General features: G+C 43.5%; 1 protein-coding gene across 1 annotated transcript in view; it reads right to left on the bottom strand.

Annotated features, from left to right (window-relative positions):
• Positions 1-21,485, bottom strand: part of LOC131693812 (uncharacterized) — a 64,986-nt gene that overhangs the window by 28,694 nt on the left and 14,807 nt on the right. Inside the window, exons 2-3 of the mRNA XM_058981956.1 lie at positions 9,358-9,473; positions 1,957-2,271 (exon numbers count right to left, since the gene is read on the bottom strand). Of these exons, the coding sequence (XP_058837939.1) occupies positions 1,957-2,271; positions 9,358-9,473 (431 nt within the window). The remainder of the gene's footprint in view (positions 1-1,956; positions 2,272-9,357; positions 9,474-21,485) is intronic.

The raw sequence follows: 21,485 nt of genomic DNA, 5'->3' as shown, positions 1-21,485 counted from the left end.
AAAACCATGGCGGACAATGACAACCAACTGAAGCTTTTTAATAGCATTAGTAGTGCCAATATAAGGCTTTCAAATTTGACATTTGTGCGCTTTTGATATATAATAGCATTAGTACTGCAGAAACGAGCTGTCAATCTCCGCACAGTAATAGCACTATATTTCGCCTTTTCTGGCATAATATCGGCAATTAATAAGTATTTAGGGCTTCACGGCTTTTTAGGACAGCTTTATATGTGGATCTAAAGCAGATATTAGGCTACGTTATAATGCTTATTGGTTACTTGGGTACGATCTTCTGGCTGGATCTAGCTTTGTGTCACTATTCAAATGTTGTCCCGGAAGCCAACGGGGTCACTTTCGTACTCAAGGATGTGAACCTTCCCAACGCACTGGAACTAAGGCGTATAGAAAAATACAGGGCAATTACGAAGCAGACACTACGGATGTATCTCAAGGTTCCGTATAGAAAAAGGTGGAGCCAGATGTTGTACAGGATGAGCCTAATGAGTGGAGTGGTGCGTAAGGTTCGAGTGTACGGTTATTGTATTGAAGTTGAATGAAATAAGTATACCAAAGGTTACTAATGGGTTATATTTTATGGTCTGGACGTTTGAAAAGGATCGGTCCACAAGGCAATTTTCTACAGCGTTTTCTTTTGTTATGCAATTTTATGTTCAACGAGCAAAAGTCAATTAATTCCGAATTTTTGATTATTTTCACATTTTGTACCTTGTGGTAAATAAAAATATTATTCCAAACCGAATTTATGACCATTTAAATTGGTGCTTCAAGTGCCGGATCCTGCGTGAACGCTAAACAACTGGCTTAAACCGAGCCAAGTGTCGATAGTAAGCACAGAGGTTCTTTTGTTCTTGTCCAAAAAATTTTCATTTGGGAATTTCGCATAGTATAAGGCGTTTGGTTCTTGTACCAAAAGACGGTTTCGGTTCACATTCCTCGTCGGTAAACAGAACCTCTATGCTTACTATCGAGACATCACTCGGTATAAGCCAGTTGTTTAGCGTTTACGCAAGACGTGTGATTTCTTGGATTTTAGTGTCTAACCAGCGTAAATTTGGTGCTGGTTTGGACTTATCAACTAGCATTAAGTTGGTGTTAGTTACTGACGAGTAGAATCCGAAACCATTTTCCATTTGCGAATTTTGCGCACATATCTGTGATTAATGTCATTTTTTGGTTGAATATTTCACGAGATCAATGTCATATTTGGGTAGAATTGCCTGAGAAATCCAAAAACTATTAAATTTGAATGAAAAATGAGTAGGAAAGAATCCCCGAGTAAGTAGGTAGCTTCAGGAAAAACGAAATAATTCAATTATTTTTAAACGCCTTAGAAAGGAGTAGTACTCCCAGGAGCACGAAAAAATAGGCAGGGTAATAGAACTACAGTCGATTCGTTCATTTTTAGACGTCTGGGCAACAGGAAAAAGATAGATCAATTTTGCGATTTTTTGTATCAATTTCTGACCATCCTTCCTTGCTCAACTTAGCCGCAATAAAAACTCGCAAGAGCAAAACGTTGACACTACATTCCGTTGTGATACTTAACCTTCTATATAGACAGACTATGCAGTCGATTTTTAGCATACAAAACAATTCAATATTAATTCGTCAAAAGAGCGAAAGTGTTTTTTTGTAAACAAACTTGTTTCGCTCATTAGTCTGCTGCAGAGTGGAATTTCATGAAAAATATGCGTTAACGTAAATTTTTACCCTTCGTAGAAGTAATTTCAATTGTTTGAAATTATAGTAAATTAAGAGAAACCATCAAAATAAAAGTTTGTTTACAAATCTTATTTGCCCTTTTGCAAATTCAATATGGAATTGATGGGATAGTGCTGCGATCCTACTGACAGTCGGGACTCCAGAGAGAGAGAGAGTGAGCTTCGAAGGATTCCCACCTCATCCGAAAAGTAACCTACAATCAACTCTCACCTTATACTCACTGCCGGTGTTGACCCTTGCAGCACTGACCGCTACCACCGTTGTACCACTGGCCGAAGCCGAAGGAGTTGTACTGACGCATGGTGACGACGGGGATGCTTCGTTTATATATTGCCGATGATAGTACGGATGGGAAAGTGGTGTCTTCGGTGTTAACGGTGTCGTAGGTGTTCCCGGCGATTGCTGATAGCTCGAAGGGCCTCCGTTCAGGCCGTCCGCAAGATGAGCCTGAGTTTGCTGGTTCTGGTGGTACTCCTTATCGGTGATAAAATGGGTGATTTCTTTGTTTAGGAAGAATTCAATTTTCTGCAAAAAGAAAGAGAACCCCACATTATGTATGAGGGAGAGAAAGCGAAGGATAGCAATTAGGCGTCTGTCGGTTTACTGGATTGGGGATGGTGGGATTTGTGTGGAGGCTGTGCGCGCAATGGGGATGCGATGGGACGGAAGCGAAGTGAGATGGGCAACCAGTTGCGTGATTCAACCTTTGCAATAGAACGACAGACGAAGGGCGAAATTGGGTGCAACGAAGGCCTGGGGTGGAGCACGAAACGGGAATATATTCGCGCAAGCAGCGACCAGAGATATTTCGGCCATTTTAAGATGAAGAGTTGGATGAAAGATGCCAGTAACGCAGTAAGCAGCATAAGAAATTCTACCATCCAGCTTCGACGACGACGACGGGAGCTGTGGGGGATCGAGCGGCATTTAAACAAATTGCTTCAAAATAACTATGGACACAAACACACACACATAAACATTGGAGGACGAGAGCCTGTAACCAAGAACGTGGGGGTGGCAGTGAGTTCCATGAGTTCTCACACATACTGAGACGGTTGGATTGCGCGCGCATTACTGGGAGAATGAAAAAAGCACCACAAAGCAACTGCAAACATTCAGAGCTGTCAGTTCGAAAGTGCACGGTTTTCGGGAACTGTAGGAATGGAATCGATTAATTTAAAGGAGAGAACAGTTCGATGGAATAGTGCAGGGTATCAGGAGAACTAAAGCGAATAACGTTTTTTTTTCATTTGCCATATTCTGACTGTACATTAAGTAGTGCGACAACGAAGAAGACCCGAGACCAAAATATCGATCCAACGGTGCAAATATCTGCCTGGCTGGTTTTGTTAGCGTGTGAAAAGCAGAGCGAAATTCTGGGAAACAAATTTACTTGTGCTCGCTGCGCTGTTGAAAGAAGAAACAAAACTGGAGTAAGATTTGCACATCGTTTCCGTTCTTTAGATAGAATTATTGCGAGAGGTTCACTGCTTTTTAAAGTAATTTCGATCGAGTTTTCGAAATTTTTGTTAAATAGGCTTCCAATACATTCTTCTGCTTCCTAGCATAAATTTGAAAATTCGGCACGAATTCCTTATTTTATGCTGCTCAATGATTTATGATTCAAGAGATGACATCTGACGGTAGTATCTTCCCCGTTCCAATTTGAATCGTTGCATACACTGTGACTTGCACCATCGCTGCAGGATCGTATTAGAGCATAAAACTCGAAACTAAACCGAAGCTGAACAAAACCGGCATACGGACTAGCGACTGTGTACCCCTCGCCTGGAACTCCTAGCTCCTGTCATAGCCCCCTCGGTCACTAACTACACAACGAGAATGCACTGCTGCTGCGACTACACGGATGATGATGATGATGTTTTCGTAATTGTTTATGTTTGCCATATTTGCTCATTCTTCTCTTTCCACTTTGTTTCGTTCATTCAACTCTCACCACCCAGCAGCGCGGAGCAGGTGGGAACATGTAGTGGTGAATCATCGGCCTCTGCTTATTCCCACCGGCACTCATTCACTCATTTCTACAGGCCTGCGCGTTTCGTAGTTTGCACTATCACTGATCACACTGGTGTTTGTCACTTTTCCGCCGTCCATCTACGTTGTGATTGTCGTTGTGTGATGGCGGTGTTTTTGTGCTGCTTTTGGGGGACACCAAACGACACGGAGAGTGTGTGATGTACCACAGCAGAGTGCGCTACATTCGTCGAAGCAGAGGCAAAAGGAAAAAAACACGATATGAGCGCTACGTACAGCCAAGCAGCACTAGCAGCAGCAGCAACAGCAACAGCACCACCAGCGAGACTCTGGCTTTTTTCCGATAAATGGATGTATTTTCAGCCATATTTGATTTACGCAATGGTGGCTCGTTCGCAGGCAATTACAGGCGAAATTTGACTAATTTAGCACTTTCCTGGGCTAGAAAAATGCATAATTCCCACTCACACACTGGTACGGAGAGGTTTATTCGCATTTGACAAAGTGTGATAACAGATGGCACTGAGTAACTCTACCATGGGACTTGCTTCGTACGATGAAGATACTAACCGAACAAAGTTGAAACACTTTTGTGACACTTTTCAGTAGGTTCCAAGTGAAATTCTGGCAAATTTTGAACGTTTTGCACGGACTAACCACTCCCGACAGCCCGTCTGTACGCGTTTCTCGATGCAAAGTAAAGTGGAAACTCGCTCTCGGTGTACACTACGCTGCCTGGCTGCTGAACAATACGACGGTGATGAGTGGTGAAACGATCGCACTAGGCAAGGGGGCCGCCAACGGCGGTGACGGTGGGACGAGGAGAAGGCGAAGGTACAACGAGAATCACAAGCTTTGCTGGGCTGGCGCTGCTGTTTGCTGTCGAAGGAGGAAGGCAAGGCAAGGCTGGTCGATGGCTGACACACAGAGGCTGACTGACTATACTACTCTTTTGCCTCACCAAACGTTGTCCGTGCTCGCTTGGGTTGCAAAGTTGCAGGAATTGGGTTGGCCTGATAGACCGCGAGCAACGGCTAAAAGCGAGAGCGTATTTATTTTTCACGCTTACTTACGCGAGGCGAACAAACGAGAACGCTGCTCCCATAGCCTCAACTACAACCCTGACGTTCGTTCGCGAAAAATGGACTACTCCGATTAAAAAGGCCAAGAATTTCAATCACTTCCCGAAAACTGTGTGTGCTTTGTAAACATCAAATGAAAACAGTCCGAAATCGGTAACCAGTGACGTCTAGCACTAGGTGGGGGTCTTTTCCCTACTGCCACACACACGCTCACTATCCTCACTTTTGCTTCCATAGGCACTCTGTCTCTGTGTGAAACTCAATTCGTACCTTTTCAAAAGTAGAAACTTCCAACAAAAAACATTGCACTATACCGCCCGAGAGAACGACTTAATTATAACACAAATGACGACCGCAATGGCTGCCTTTTTCAACTGCAAAGATTCTTCCCGTCTGATTCACGCCCAACCGTACCGAATTAAGCGAACGCGAGTGAAATTTTCTTTCATGTTTTCACTTCAGCACACTGTACGCTACACGAACGAACGAACGGATGGAATAAAACTCATCGTAGGCAGTAATAGCTGCAACTTACTTACAGGAAGAGAACCTGAGTTACCTCCCTATCGCAGAAGTGAGTGGTTCCACATACTCGAACACATCAAGCAGGAAGAAAAAAGTAGTGCCGAGTGTACCCGAAAGACTGCCTCTCTAGTAGGAATACCTTTCAATCGAATGGGGGTGGTGGAGTTTTTTCTAACCGGCACGTCACTGTAGAGAACTGGAACGTTGATGTGGGATTATACGTCCATTGAAGATGACTTTTGTAGTGGTCTTGTTAAACTTACTAACGCCGCAAAAATACCAAACCCAATAATAATGATTACGTCTAAGGAAGTTGATGTTTTACATTTCTTATAAAAGAAATGTATAGAATTCGCTCAAACTTTCAAGATTTTTTCCGAGGCCCGGAGGGCCGAGTCTTATATACCAATCGACTCAGCTCGACGATTTGGGACAATGTCTGTGTGTGTGTGTGTGTGTGTGTGTGTGTGTCTGTGTGTGTGTGTGTATGTAACGGACAAATTCTCATTCGTGTTTCTCAGCAATGGCTGAACCGATCTTATCCAAACCAATTTTAAATGAAAGAACTAAAAAACAGTATGAACGCTATTAATTTGTTTTTGATTCTGATGTTTAGTTTCCAAGATATGAATGTTTGAATGCGTAAAAATGGCGTTTTTTGCAGTTTTTTTAAATTATCTGCCGAAATTGACAACATAGATTAACAATTTATATGTTTTTAGACAGCTTTAACAAATACCTTTCGTACAAGCTATAGATTGTTGAAATCGGACTATTATCAAAAGAGATATTTAACATTAAATGCGGACGAAAGATTTTTATCATTTCCCATAGCCAGAAATATGACCAAAAACATGTAATCTATTATTAACGCCAAAACGGCTTATTTTAGGTCAATAGTATCTTCAGAGAATTTAATAGAGGCAATACGCCCTTTCTTTTGGTATTGTGCTTTTGCTGATTAATCCCCCTATGAGTGAGATATTTTCACAATTTTTTTTACAAGTGCTTATATCGAAATGATGCCTTCAGCAAATTTGTAGCTCTTACTTTTGCAAATAACTTTACTGAAGACTTCAAATATCTATTTTGAATACTTTAAAAGTTAGGGCTTGTTGTTTGTTGATTACTCTTTGTCGCCTATTTATTGTTCAATATAGTAAATAATCCATTGAAATAAGCCAAACATTATTTCGATAAAACGAATTTTGTATTTCATTTTACTATCTACAACCGCTAGAAATAATCACCGAACACTTCCAAGTTGTCTGGAAGGAACTTGATAACTTATCAGTGCAAAAATGTTCATTTGTGCGAACCTTCTGACTGCAATTTTTCTAACTTATAACCATCGGATCGATCTGAAACATATCGGAAAATGAAAAGCGAAATAAATAACTCCAAGCAACGGCGTAGCCAAGAGAAGGTTTTCGGGTTTAACACCATACAACTCCCCCCCCCCCCCACCACACAAAAAAATTGGATTGAAGTTGAAAATTTATTGATGCAGACTGATTTAATTCAATATTACAATAACAATTATCTGATCCGTAGATTGATAACCTGTTGTTGTAAACGTCATGAGGACTTTTGATAAATTGTCGGAATGGGGTCCTGATATGTAACTGATCTCTTGGTCTTGATTTCACAGTTGTCTAATAGCATCAATATCAAATTTCTGCCTGAAAACATTCCAATAGAAAATTCCACAGTTCTGTAATCAATCATAATCCTCAGATTTATTTTCAAATTGATCTCGTTTTTGTAGAGATGTACTGTAATAAGGGTCTTTATTTAATAGAAAGCGAAGTTAAAATTGATTTAATGTCTATGAAACATAGAACTGCTCACCAAAAAATGCATAAATTTCAACATTTGCTAAAAATGTTTTTGCCTTTCTCATTCACTCTAAAATTCGTCGATCTAATCCCGACCGGGAGGGCCGAGTGTCATATGCTAATCGACTCAGTTCGTCGAGATGGGAAAATGTCTGTGTGTATGTATGTCTGTATGTATGTGTGTATGTGGAAAAAATGTGACCTCTGTTAATCAGAGATGGCTGGATCGATTTGCACAAAGTTAGTCTCAAATGAAAGGTACAATCTTCCCATCGGCTGCTTTTGATTTTTTTATTGATTGGACTTCCGGAGTTACGAGTTGAAGAGTGCAATCACACAGCAAATTCCCATATAAACTGAAATGAAAAATTTTCAAAATCAAATTTGTATTTTTGATGCCAAATGACATTATAATGCATGGAACATTGAGATTTGATGTAAACTCGAAAAAGTAACGTTTGACAAAAATTGATTTGTTTGGACTTTGGTACTTTTTTGCTCTGTTACTATTTTCTGAAAAATTAATTCTGCATAATTTTAAAACTTAAAAAATTACGGTTTCGGAATTACGCCGTTTAGACATTCAGATCGCTTTTCACCAAACCCCCACTACTTGTAAAATTGGTATTGTAAAAAAACGTAAGGGCGATACTTCAATGCTGATAGGTGGGACCGAAAAAGCAAACAATCGGCAAAGGGACTATATACTATATATATACAATCATTTTGTCAATTTCAATAGCAAAAACAAATTTTAATTTAATAATTTCAAATACTTCATGAAGTTTTGGGTTTCGATCACTGAATCATGCAATCTAGGATGTAAAAAACACAATAGTTCTTAAATAGGAAATAAAACCAAGTCTGGAAATATGCACTGTTGATTTTCTTTGAATGGTGCGTTTTTTCAAGAAAAACCGTTGATTTCTTAATTCTCAGTCGCGTTGGAAATTTGAGTAAAGTATAAACTTCAAATCGATTCAAAAAAAAATCGATTTTTTTTGGCTCAGTACAATATGCATAACCCCATTAGAAAAATCAGTTTTCCCACCACAATGCATTGATTGAGAAATTTAGATATTTTATTAACAAAGCATTAGCAATAATTCCTTGGTATGTCTATTTTATGGGCCATTTTTTCGCCTTCCCATTGATTTGGTTTGAGATTTCTAGCACTGATGTTGTCCTATGCTGATTTGAGTGATTCTCTGAGTCCTGCCACTATCCCATGTAGTATGTGTTATCAAAAACATCGCGAAGCATCAAGTTCTAAAGGATATAATATCCGAAGAGAGTGATAAGAGTTATAAGAAATGTCTCATCACACTGTTAGGTGGATTAAAAGCGTTTTTCATAACATTTTAGTAACGATTCAAATGGGGTTTTCGATTGATTGACACCGGTGTAGTGGAGTGCACTGGTTTTGCACTTTCTAGCAGAAGTGTCAATGGAACATACCTAGTTTTCTGCACTTCTGCTAGAAAGTGCAAAAACGGTGCAGTTTCAGTGCACTCCACTACACCGGAGTCAATCAATCGAAAATCCTAAAAGATTCAATCCAACTGTAATGTTGCACCGTATTCAGCATTCTTATTGCATTCCGCTAACATAGACAGGAAAACCATTCAAAACCTATTTCAACATTCTTTGTACACTCTAATAGGCTAGTTTACCATAGCCAGTCTATAAATCCACGCTCTTTGAGGTGGTCGGGTTCTCAGGACACTCAATCACAAAATCGATTTCTTTAACCCACACCTTTCCATGTGTGCCCTTTTCCAATTGGTATTCCAACAATATTCGTAGACCTTTCTGCGCCGCCGTGTAGCTCATTTCAAGAGTTCCTCTGTCTAAGCTGGTGCTGCTGGTGTTCGTATCTCGCATTCATTTTTTCCCAGCCCGGTCAATCGATATCGGTACGGTGACGTGCGAGCAAAGGCCAGCTTTTTTGCAGTGTTCCAACTGGAATCGTTAGCAGAGGGAACGGTACGCAGGCAGACTAGCAGTGGCCCGAAACAAAAGAACTGAAAGGAGAAAAAGACTGGAATTCGATGACCAAATGGCGTAATCAACACAAAAAAATAATAAAACAAAAGTTGCAGGGGAATAAGGCAGCCTCGCACAAAGAGAATGGTTCCGTTGGTGATGGTTCCTGCGAAGCCTATACTTACGCCACCGAGTTCCTTGATCGTGTATTCGATCTTGTTTGCAAGTTTGTAGTTTTGAACGTCCAAGTAAAAACGGTGGTATATCAAGGGTCTCGGGCCTTTCACGAGTTTTACTTTGTCTGTGAAAAAAAAGATAAGAGAGAAAAAAAGCAAATTAAATTGGGGTTGCCACGTTCGTTTCGCTGGGCGCAGTAATAAACATTCGATCCAAGTTGGCCGCAATCGGCCCAAGCATTTTTTCTAGCACACCAATACACATTCGGAATCAAGTAGTAAAGTAAACTGAAGCTTGTTTGTTTATTTGCAGGGTGTTGCTGATCGAACTGAATGAACAGTAATAACAGTGAAAAACAATCGCGATTGCGGCCGCCTGAAGGTGTATTGGTGGTATTTCGTTGATAACAGCCAGTCTATCAAACACGGCAGTAGATCAAGTTAGCCTATGTGCATACAGCGAAAACAAATACGTTTGCCTCATGCTAGTTTCGAATGCAGCTAGCGCCCAAGGTTCCCACAATAAATACGGTGTACACGAAAATACGATAACAGATCCCAGTGGCGTAGTCGGAAGTTTGTTCGCAGGGCTCTGAAATGCAGAGTGTATATCATGTCCATAATATCTCAAAATATGTTTTTAAAGATGCTTAGCTAAATTTGCGAGATTCAGGACAATACTGGATAAACATGTGAAAAGGGCATATCGCAAATGAGAGCCTCTCTGTATTTACTTTCTCTTCCGTCAATAACTAGACCGCTTTTACGTTTGCGCCTTAACTTTTAGCGTAATATGTTAGACGACATCAGAGTCTTCCGATATTTATTGAAACAATGTTGGAAACTTTTATGATGGCGCCGTAATAATCGAAAGAGAAAGTAAACACAGAGAGGCTCTCATTTGCGATATGCTCTTTTCACATGTTTATCCAGAATAGGATCGCTTAAAAAGGTGGAAAAAAAATCTTTGAAGCTACTTGTCCATACGTTTGACAACACCCTTTCAGAATCTAATGAAATTTTAGCTAAAACAGTAAATCATACAGGGATACTTTTTTTCTGCTCTTCACTTAACGGTAAACGATGCTATTGCGTACGAACTAACAACGCGGCGAAACGCCATGCAAAGTGCTCTGTCACGTCCTCTGATGCTTCGCTTTCCGCAGTTGCAAGTCATCGGCCTAATAAATTTCCTTTAATGCTTTGTCACACTGATGGAACTCTGGAAAGGAGCTGGTATTTTGAAAACTGGTCGCCAGTATTTTGCCAGTGTCAGGTATTACTATTTGGTAAATAAGTTACGGATTGCGTTTCGACTTCAGACCCAAATATTAAAAAAAAACTGGAACACAACTTGAGTTCCTGGGCAAAAAATTAGTCAATGTCCCGCTAGAATGGGAGTTTTAATTTTTTTTTTTCGAGAGTTGTCCTACTGAAGCTGCAGAGCTAGGTTCTTGGAAGGGCTCTCCTTCAGAATCACATACTACAATTTGCAGACGAGACAGACAATGGCACCCAATAAAACACTGCTTTAGGCCAATTGTAGCGGGCCGTGATTCTGAATGTGATATTCATTCTACGGTTCAGGTATATGCGGGCGTAGGGACTCGCGATAGTGTTTTTTTTTTTTTACAATGGAGAAGACCTTTATGTCCTAGCCCAGTACACGTGCTAACGGTAGGGTCCAATCTACCACACGGGGTGCACTGGGGGCGTGTCGGACTCGAATGGTGACCAGCCATTAATACCGACTAAACTCCATTGGGCTCCGCCATCATTCCTCCCAGGAACTACCTCTCGTTATTACTTCTGGGGGGATGGCTGTACTAAATGTACTCATTCACTCTCACTCACGCGATCATACATCCTGTATGAGGCTTACTTGGGTGCTCTCTCAATCACACTTTGATTCACTCTCAAACACTCCCACATGAGGCTGACTTTTGTGCTCAACTTTTACGTTCCATGCGAGGCTGACTTGGGTGCTCACCCTATCACCTGATTCACTCTCAATCGTGCCACTCTATTGTACCTTTGTCACTCCCTCTGGCATCCCATGTGGGACATTTTTCTTAGGCCCCACTTCTGACATACCATGCGAGGCTGACTTTTGTGCTCACCTTTTTCATTCCTTGCTAGGCTGACTTTTGTGCTAGCCTCTACCAACCTATGAGGCTGACTTTTATGCTCACCCTTAACATGCAGTGTGAGACTGACTTGGATGCTCACCCTTTCACTCCTCTGCCACGCCATGAGGCATCGATAGCTTAGTTCCAACATACTACGCTACGACCCTCCCGTCTTGGCATGAGGCAGTCCACTTATACGCCTATACACTCACTCTTCTGTCTTGCTTCGGGGTGGCTGGGTTTACCCCTTACGCGGTTGCCATTCGCTGCGCCAACCTACCTCGGCATGAACAGACCATTCACTCTCTTATTTTGCGCTTGGCCTTTTTCGCTCCAACTAACCAATCATTAGTTAGCCGTGCCCGCCGTCTGTTGCTCGGTTCGCCAGATTACCTGTAGCCTACTGGCAATCTGGATGGTAGCAGCCGAGACTGCGTTCCACTTCTCCACCGTTTGACACATCCGCTGAATAAGGGTATCCGGGGTTGTGTCCCAGCCACAGACGTCAAGCATTGCTCTTCTTTCGACGTCGAACCGATGACATACGAACAGTATGTGTTCGGCAGTTTCATCTACACCTGGGCAGTCCGGGCAGACTGGGACCTCCGCGTGTCCGAACCTGTGGAGGTACTGACGGAAACAGCCATGGCCTGACAGGAATTGTGTCAGGTGGAAGTGAACTTCCCCATGGGGTCTTCCCACCCAGCTCGATATGCTAGGTATCAGCCGGTGGGTCCACCTACCTTTTGAGGAGTTGTCCCACTCACGCTGCCATCTGGCGACCGAGGTCACCCTGGTGCGCTCGCGGGCTCCCCTATTTCCACGTAGCTCAAAGCACTCCTCATCTTCCCGAATGACCAGCCCGACTGGCATCATGCTCGCTATCACGCAGGATGCATCGTGTGATACCGTGCGGTAGGCAGATATCACTCTGAGGCACATCACGCGGTAGGTGCTCTCCAGTTTCTGTAGGTAACTGGTTACCCTCAGTGCTCTTGACCATGACGGGCCGCCGTACCTGAGGATAGATACGGCAACGCCTGCCAGTAACCTACGTCTACTGGCGCACACCTTTGAGCTGTTGGACATCATTCTCGATAGTGCCGCAACAGCAGTCGACGCTCTCTTGCACGTATAGTCGACATGGCTGCCGAAGGTCAGCTTGTCGTCTATAATGACTCCGAGAGACTTCAGACTTCGCTGTGAAGTGATCGCGACTTCTCCCACATGGATAACTGCATGTTGTGCCGACTTGCGGTTGTTGACGATAACTACCTCCGTCTTATGATGAGCGAGCTCCAGGCCTCTCGCGCTCATCCATTCCTCCACCGTGCTAATCGCGTGTTCTGCGGTTAGTTCTACCTCAGCAATCGACTCCCCGTAGACCTCCAAGGTTACGTCGTCGGCAAAGCCGACGATCTTGACCCCAAGAGGGAACTTCAGTCTCAGAACCCCGTCATACATGAGGTTCCATAGCACCGAGCCTAGGATCGAGCCCTGCGGGACTCCGGCGGTAATCGGAACCCTTCTCTGACCGGCATCGGTCTCGTATAGCAGTACGCGGTTTTGGAAGTAACTTTCCAGGATCCGGTACAGACCCACCGGTAGGCTAAGCCGGTGTAACGAGAGCGCGATGGCATCCCAGCTTGCGCTGTTGAATGCGTTCTTCACGTCAAGTGTCACTAACGCACAGTATCGAATACCTCGCCTTTTTCGTTGGATCGCTATCTCGGCAGTAGTTATCACTGAGTTGAGAGCGTCCACCTCACGGATTCGCGTTGGCACTCTCACACAGGTTGTCGAAACACGCTCTCTTGCTGCTTTTAATAGCCTTGTTAAGGGCTAATTTCGCAGCTCGAAACACTTCACGGCGGTTCTCTCTTGCATCCTCGGTGCGAGCTCTTTGTATCCTACGTCTAGCTCTGAGACAGGCTGACCGTAGAGCTTCAATCTCGGCACTCCACCAGTATACCGGGCATCTACCGTTTCTTGGAAGTGTTTTTCTCGGCATAGTGGCGTCGCACAGTGGCTGGAGGCTGGCCAAAACCTCAAAAATTTATTTTTGAAATATTGATATTTTATATTTTTCCCAGATTTTTCATGTATTGAATGATGTATATTCAAAATTTTATGGTCATTGGATAAGAACAAGATTTTTAACAAGAGTTTAAACGTAGCAAAGTCCGGATTTTTTAATGATTTTCATTTCCGAAACCACCATTGCTCTGTTCACTTCATATGCATGTTGCTCTTTTGATTTTGGTCCGATTTTAGCTCAACTAGTTTCATTGTGTAGAGGAACGAAAAAAGTTGGTTAGTGAATAAAATACATTTGGTAAATTTGCTTGGAACTATGACTTTTTAGTTTAAATATGTTTGAGGTGGTCAGATCAAAAATACTTTTTTACTAATGTATTCTGTACAAATTTCGGAAACATTTCGGAACGATCACATAGTATACATTCTATGGGAAATAACCTCTACTTTTCGAATATCATGGTCTCGTTCTGCGCCTAGGTGCGCAAAAAGTTTTAAGGAGATTTTGAAGCTTTGTTGCTGATATGGAGCCGCATGGTGTTTTGTGTAAAATAGTTAGACAATCTACAGTAAACCAACACGTTATACAATGGATTTAAAGTAGTGTTCTTCATTTTTTATGATATTGCTGACATTGATGAACAGTAACGGAAAATCTATCATGAAAACGGAATCATAGTTATAAGAAAGGTTCAATGACACTGTATGGAAAAATGCATTTAATATTTTACGACTTTTGACATCAAAAATGAGCTCAGCACCTCAAAATTAGCTTAAATTGTGATTTTCAGCCAATTTAGGTAACATTTGAGGTTTTGTCCGACTTTTGTTTGAAGACCCGCCACTGTGCGTCGCACGCGCGTGATAGAACAGCTACCAGCGCATCCCCGCTTAGACTGTCGGTGTTGGCCTCCAGTCCCAGGGCCGCGGTGAAAGCTTCGCTGTCGAAGTGATTGGACTTCCACCCGCGTACCTGACAGGGATCTCCCGCCCTCGGATGCTGCACACCATAGTTGATCTTAAAGCGGATTGCTAAATGATCGCTATGGGTGTAGCCTTCGTCTACCCTCCATTCCATGCCTGGAGCCAGACTCGGGCTGGCAAAGGTCAAATCAATCCACGCCTCCACTCCGTTTCTACGGAATGTACTAGCGGAGCCATCATTAGCTAGCACAGTATCGAGTTTCGCAAACGCTTCCATTAGCGCTTGACCCCTGCTATTTGTACAGCGGCTGCCCCACTCCACTGCCCAAGCGTTGAAGTCTCCCGCTATTACTACCGGTTTCCGGCCCACGAGGTCCGACGAGAGCCTGTCGATCATCTGGTAGAACTGATCTATTGGCCACCTTGGTGGGGCATAGCAGCTGCAATAGAACACACCATTGATCTTGGCAATCGCCACACCCTCGGCGGAGGGGTGTATTACCTCTTGAACCGGGAACCTTCCCGTTGTACAGATTGCCACCATTCCAGACCCGTCCGACACCCAATTGCCGTTGCCGGCAGGGATGCTGTACGGGTCTGATAAGAGGGCGACATCTGTCCTCGACTCCGAGACCGACTGCCACAGCAGCTGTTGGGCTGCTGCACAATGGTTAAGATTTAGCTGTGTGACTCTCACGGCTTCTTCTTATTTAACTCGCCGAAGGGACACGAAGGTCCGCCCATAGCATGTTTATGGGCTTGCTTCTTAGCGGTGCAGATAAGGCACTTATATGCCTTAGTGCACCCCCGCTCTTTATGCCCCTCCTCGCCGCAGCGACGACATAGCTTGCTCCAATCTATGCCTTTGCATTCGTAAGCTTTATGGCCGGATTCTAGGCACCGATAGCACCTGTCCACTGAAGGCGGCTGGGGTATACTAATAGGGCATACCGACCAGCCGATCTTCAGCTTCCCTTTCTCGGTTACCTTTTTGGCATCCGCATTCAGTAGCCTGAGGTATGCTACTTGGGTGCCAGAGGGTCCGTCCCTCAATCGCACAGAGGCCCGCTCGATTGTGACGCCGCAGTGCTCCTTGACGGCTGCGACGACGTCTTCTGCGGTCGTGAACTCGTCCAAGTGCTTGCACTGGAGAGTTGTTTCCGCACCTAGCGACCTGATTTGGGCGCCCTCACCAAGGACCTCTTGGGCCAAGGCCTTATATACTGCACTTGATTGTGCGCCTCGCTTCAGCACCAGGAGCATCTCTCCCGTGTTGGTGCGTCTTACGCTACGCACATCCTGCCCAAGGGCCGAGAGGCTTTCGGCCGCCTTCATCGATTTAAGGACATCGGCGTATTTGTCCTTGTCGGTTTTTAACCACAAGGCTTCGCCTCTGTCCTTGGCCTTCCTCGCAGGCCGCGGTACCTCCGGTTTCGGTGCCGGCTTTTTCTTGGTGACCAGCGTCCAGGGGTTTGAGCCCCCCTGCCCCGGTCGTGACGGGTTGCTGGTACCATCGCTCTCCACAGCGAGGTCACTCTCGCCCTCGCTTACCTCACCCAGGCGGCGTTTGACCTTGACGGTTGCACGCCGAGTGGTGTCGGTTTTAGCACCCTCGCCTGGCGACTTCCTAGGGCGCTTCGCATTCGATGCCGTCTTGCGATTGCCCTTTCCTTTTCCCTTCGAGGGGAACTCGGTCGCCGCTCCGATCGACGTGGCTGCTCCGTAGAAAGTAAAGGCCACTGTCTGTGAACCTCTATCGACCTTCTCTCTTTCCTCCCTATTGGAGGCCACTGTCTGGGTTTCTCTGTCGGGCCTCTCCCGACATTCCACCCTCTCAACATAGGCCTGCTGTTCCTGTCTTACGACACGAACAGCTTTTCGGAGCTCCAGAAGGCTCAACTTCAACTCCTTGGCTATGTTCTGCTTTGCGCTAGCGAAGTCGATTATAGAATCGAGTTGCTTCGCTACTTTGCGCATCGCAGCTATTGGCCCCTCCGATGCATTGGTAGGGTTATTGCCTACCGCCGCTGGGGGGTCACTGGTGCTTTCGGATGCAGCACTCATCGCTCCACTACTCTCCCCACGGGGGGGAGACCTCGCCAAACCACCTCTTGCGAAGGGGTTTGGCACCTCCGTCTGTTTGTTTTTATTTTTATTTACCTCCATGTATAGTCCCACGAGTAGCGCGAGAAATATATGTCCGCCACGCCAGAGCTCCGCATTAGCGTGGTAAGGGACGCTTACTGTGGGGGTTGCCCAGGTACCCCACAGGCTCCGTTAACGATCGAGCATCTTTTTCACCCCCTCGATCACTCATCCCTCGGCACGGGTCGCTTCACGCCTTGGAATTGTGGTTATGCCCTACCTTGCTTTACGTGGTGATCTCGGCCCGGATCATCACAACCATCCTCCTTTACCAGGGCTTTGGACCTGTAGCTCTGGTTCTCAATAGTTCCATGTACGTATGTTATTACAGACATGCTACTATTGGGATCCGTCATTCGCTAGCGGAGTTCTCGCGATAGTGTGTAACATCGCGAAGGGCTCGCGATAGTGTGTAACATCGCGAAGGGCTCGAGTATTTGTACGTTAACGTGTTCGATCACGTGTGCGTTGGTATGTCGCGTGTGCTAAGGAACCATTCATAAATTACGTAACGCTTTTAGGGGGCGGAGCGAGTCGTACCCCGACAAATTGTGACATAGGGGGGAGTTAGTTAGATCGTTACGTAACATGTTTCACCGAAGAAAATTTTTTTCTAGGAATTTGTTACGTAACAGGGGTGGGGGGTATGGAGAAATTTGTGACAATTTGTTACATGGGGGTAGGGGGGAGTCAATTTTGGGCAATTTTTGCGTTACGTAATTTATGAATTATCCATAACGTGTATGTAACTTCGCGTGTATAAATTCTATTTTATAACCGTGCGCCTTTCGCATATTCGCGTGTGTTCTAGAATGATCGCGCGCCGTGAATCTGATACTTATTTTTTCGTGTACGGTTCAGATTCTAGAAGAAAGTGGGTTCTTCCATATCACTAGAATTCCCAGTCATGTCGCAGTAGAACGTGTGGTCTAGTGGATATGAGCTTGATTTTTTGATTGGTCCAACTAGATGTATAGACCTAAGTTGCTAGAATGAAGAGTAAAGATTTCCGGACGTGACCGGTTCATGATCTCGCGCGTTTGAGACTGCGTTTGTAGCCTCGTAAGTACTAAAACGTTCACATAATTACCGGAGCGTTATCAAGTATGCGCGATCACGGGCATAGGTGTGCGTGGATGATCGCAAAGGGCTTAAGCGTTCGTATGTCGACGTGTTTGTCGCGTCTATGTGACTTCGCTTGTATAAATTCGATTTCGAAACCCTGCGGCCATTCACATATTCGCGGACCGCCATCATTTAGTTTTCGGTGCACGGATCACATTCTGACAGGGAGTGAGTTACCCCATATCACTAGAGTTCCCAGTCATGTCGCCATGAAACGTTTTATCTAGTGGATAGATGTGGGAGTTATTTTTTCTTAACTTTTCAATTTCATTTTTTTATTACTTAAGATGGACTTAGACTGTTGGTGCCGAGGATAGAGACTTCCGGACGATCCCGACATATGATGGAGCGAGCGCGGGAGTTTGTAGGTTGACGATTGAGATCGCGTTGGTAAGTTTATGAGTGCTGAGACGTTCACCTTATCACCGGGTGTAATCATGTTTGCGAGTTCGTGGGCGTAGGTTGCTTGGAAAATCGCGAGGGGCTCAAACATTTGTTCGCTGACGTGATTTTGTAACATAATTGCGTGTGTTCTAGAATGGGCGCGCGAACCGTGAGTCTGATAATGAATTTTCGGTGCGGTTAAAATTCTGGCAGAGAGTGGGATCCCTTAGGGGCCATGCATAAATGACGTAGCATTTTGGGGGGTAGGGAGGGTATACCAAATTTGTGACGAAGTGTGACGAGGGGGAGGGTAGGGTCAGAAGTTGTGCGACGTAGCATTAAGTTTAAAACCGATTGTTTAGAGAAAACAATTTAATGATCCTCCATTTCCAAGAGAAATGAATTTAAATTCAAACATGCGGTTTTTCATGAGGTAAATTTTACGATTCGCGGAATTACAGGTTCGCAAAAATACGAAAAGATTTTGTATGCGGATTTAACTTGCTACATTAGTGAGCTAATGTTGCTAACTGGTAGACTTTTTTTTGTTTCGATTATAGAAGTTTTAACCTTAAGGTCATTCGCCTCTTCGGGTTAGAAAAATCGTTTAAGAAAAATTTCCAACCCTATGTGCGGGGTCGGGACTCGAACCCAGGTGCGCTGCGTACAAGGCAATCGATTTACGCTACAACTGGTAGACTTAATTTTGAACTGAATTAAATTTTCAGTTCGGATTCAATCAAGCAAACTTTAGTAATTTAGATGAACGTATGGTTCTTAGAATCATTGGCAGTTGCACGATTGTGAACTGAGAGAACTTGCCTTCATGCTCTCCTTGACATATAAAATTCAAAACAAAACTATCAACACTATATTTCTCATGAAATGGGCTTATTTTGCACGCAATTTGCTGTTATAATGAAAATGTTGATAAAAGACGTCAAACATTTTGAAAGGAGATGTATTTAAAATAATTGAAAAACATATGTAATTTTTTTCATCACCCGGGCGCTTTGCATGGGAGGAGGGGGAGGAGGTTGGTAAATGCTACGTTATTTACGAGGGGGAGGTTAGAATTTTGTGACCAAACACTACGAGGGGGGAGGGAGGGGTCAAAAATAGCCGAAAAAATGCTACGTCATTTGTGTACGGCCCCTTATATCGATAGAGTTCGCGGTCATGTCGCCATGAGACGTGTTGTCTAATAGGTATGAGGGTATTTTCTTAATTGTTCCAGCTGAAGGCATGGACCTAGACTTCTAGGATCAAGGATAGACTACCGGACGTGACCGATTCGTAATCGCGTGCGCGAGGGCATTTTCGTAGGTTCCTGCTTGAGACCGCGTTAAGACGTTCACTATCACCATCTTTGTTGATCTAGCTGAAGGCGGGTGTAGAATGGCAGTGCAGGACTCGAAAAGAAGAAATGAAAGACAATATATGAGAGACGTAATAGATTAGACAGGTACACGATACACTAAGGGGTTGCAATGAACAAATATTTTTTAATATTGAGAGGAACATTTTTTACAACTATCTTTAACTTGAAATACGATTCGATATAGAAGATTGAACAACAGATTTTTTTACAATTTTTTTACAGCTATCTAAAGACTAGGAATGTAGATTAATATACAAGAAGGGGAGCAAGTTTTTATGAGAAATTTCACAGTTATCTTAAAACTAGGAATACAATTAGATATACAAGATGGGAAATTAAATTTTTTTATGAAAAGGTTCAAAGCTATCTGAAAACTAGGAATATAATACAAATTAGTTTTTATAACAGTAGCAGCAGTTGTATCAGGAACAGGGGGAGTAGGAGGGCACGATGACAGGGAAAGAATAATAAAACTTGCAACGTTCAGGCAAAGAGGAGATCAGCGGTATGAATTAGAGCTTCAGGCTACCAAGATGTCGGGTTGACGGGTGGAATTCTTCGGATCCGCGGGGAATCCTTCCAGAGTGATCAGACCATCGACCTGCTCTCGCTTTGAATTCATTTTATGCAGGCGTGGTAAGGGCGATGGCGTTCACATAGTGCTGGTGCTGATCGGCTTCACAAGGCAGGACAGGGAACTTCTAAAAACGAGAAACAGCTAAATTGGGATATTTATCGTTTTTATGAAAATATAAATTAGGGACACATAGGGAAGATCGCGATTTGTCTATATATCCCGAACTGGGACATTGGGTGGTCTACGCTGAGCCCAAACGAAATCTTTTAACTGAGACCTAGCGTCACAACATCCGGCGCATACCCAGACAATGTCCTCGATGTCGTGATAGTCCTCGTAACAAGCGCACATACTACTTAGAGATGGGCGGGTACGGGTCTTTTTACCCGATACCCGACCCGAACCCGTACCCGTAGGAACCGGGGCGGGTTCGGGTTTTGTTATCACCGGGTACGGGTCAGGTCGGGTACATTAAAAAATAATTATTCCGGGTACGGGTCGGGTTGGGTTTTTTCGAAAAATTGTGCACTTACCCGTTCTTGAATGTTTGGATGACCTTTTCCTTCAAAATCAAAAACTGATAACTTATCCCCGTAGGAAAATATTAAAACAAACATAATTTTCCAGGAGCGTGTATCGAGTGAACGGGACTATCCGGGAGATTTTGAACTGGAAGTTCATCATTTAGAATATTTCGTTTGAAAAATTGGGCTGTTCAATAAAACAGGGAAACATTTATCGCTTTTTGTAAAGTTTCTCGAGCATTTTTGAAGTATTAATGTTGTAAATTTCCTGCATTTCACTATTCAAAAAGAAAAACAAGTACATGGGAAAGATATGTAGTGTATGACTTCTATCGATCTGTTCAAGGAAAATAGTCTAAATTAACCACCAAGCATCAAAAATTGTAGATTTTTTATGATTTTATTGGCAAAAATGTTTAGGGTTACTACAAAAGTTTATTTAAGAAGCAATGTTCACATGTATATGGGTCATTCCATGCGAAGTGATCAAGGCACGTGTAATCGACCTCCACGGATTTGAACAAAATTTGGAGGAATTGTTCATCCAGGGCCAATATATAAAAATCCAAATTTTTGTGGAAATTGAACCACCCCTCGGGTCATGGGAGCACCCCCCGTTTTGGCAAATTGCCAAAACCCTTGATTTTCTTTTGATCATATCTCCGGTTCTATTTACTCTAGAATCAAACCACAAGATGACTTTTGAAGAAAATTGTTCAAGGAGTCTATAAAAATATTATTTTTTGCCGACAGTGTTGCCAACTATGCATTTTTTTCAGTTAAATATTAAAAGTTAATTTTTCTCAAAATACGCATATTTTAATTTTGAAAATTTTAATGCCATCGCGTTGCTCAGACATTTTTACATAAAAAACACTTATCATCCCAATATAATATGAGCGCATCCTTAG

The sequence above is a fragment of the Topomyia yanbarensis genome, chromosome 3 (genome assembly GCF_030247195.1).
Source record: "Topomyia yanbarensis strain Yona2022 chromosome 3, ASM3024719v1, whole genome shotgun sequence".
Classification (NCBI taxonomy): domain Eukaryota; kingdom Metazoa; phylum Arthropoda; class Insecta; order Diptera; family Culicidae; genus Topomyia; species Topomyia yanbarensis.
Note: the sequence above shows the minus strand (reverse complement) of the source record. Positions and strands in the feature narration are given on the sequence as shown.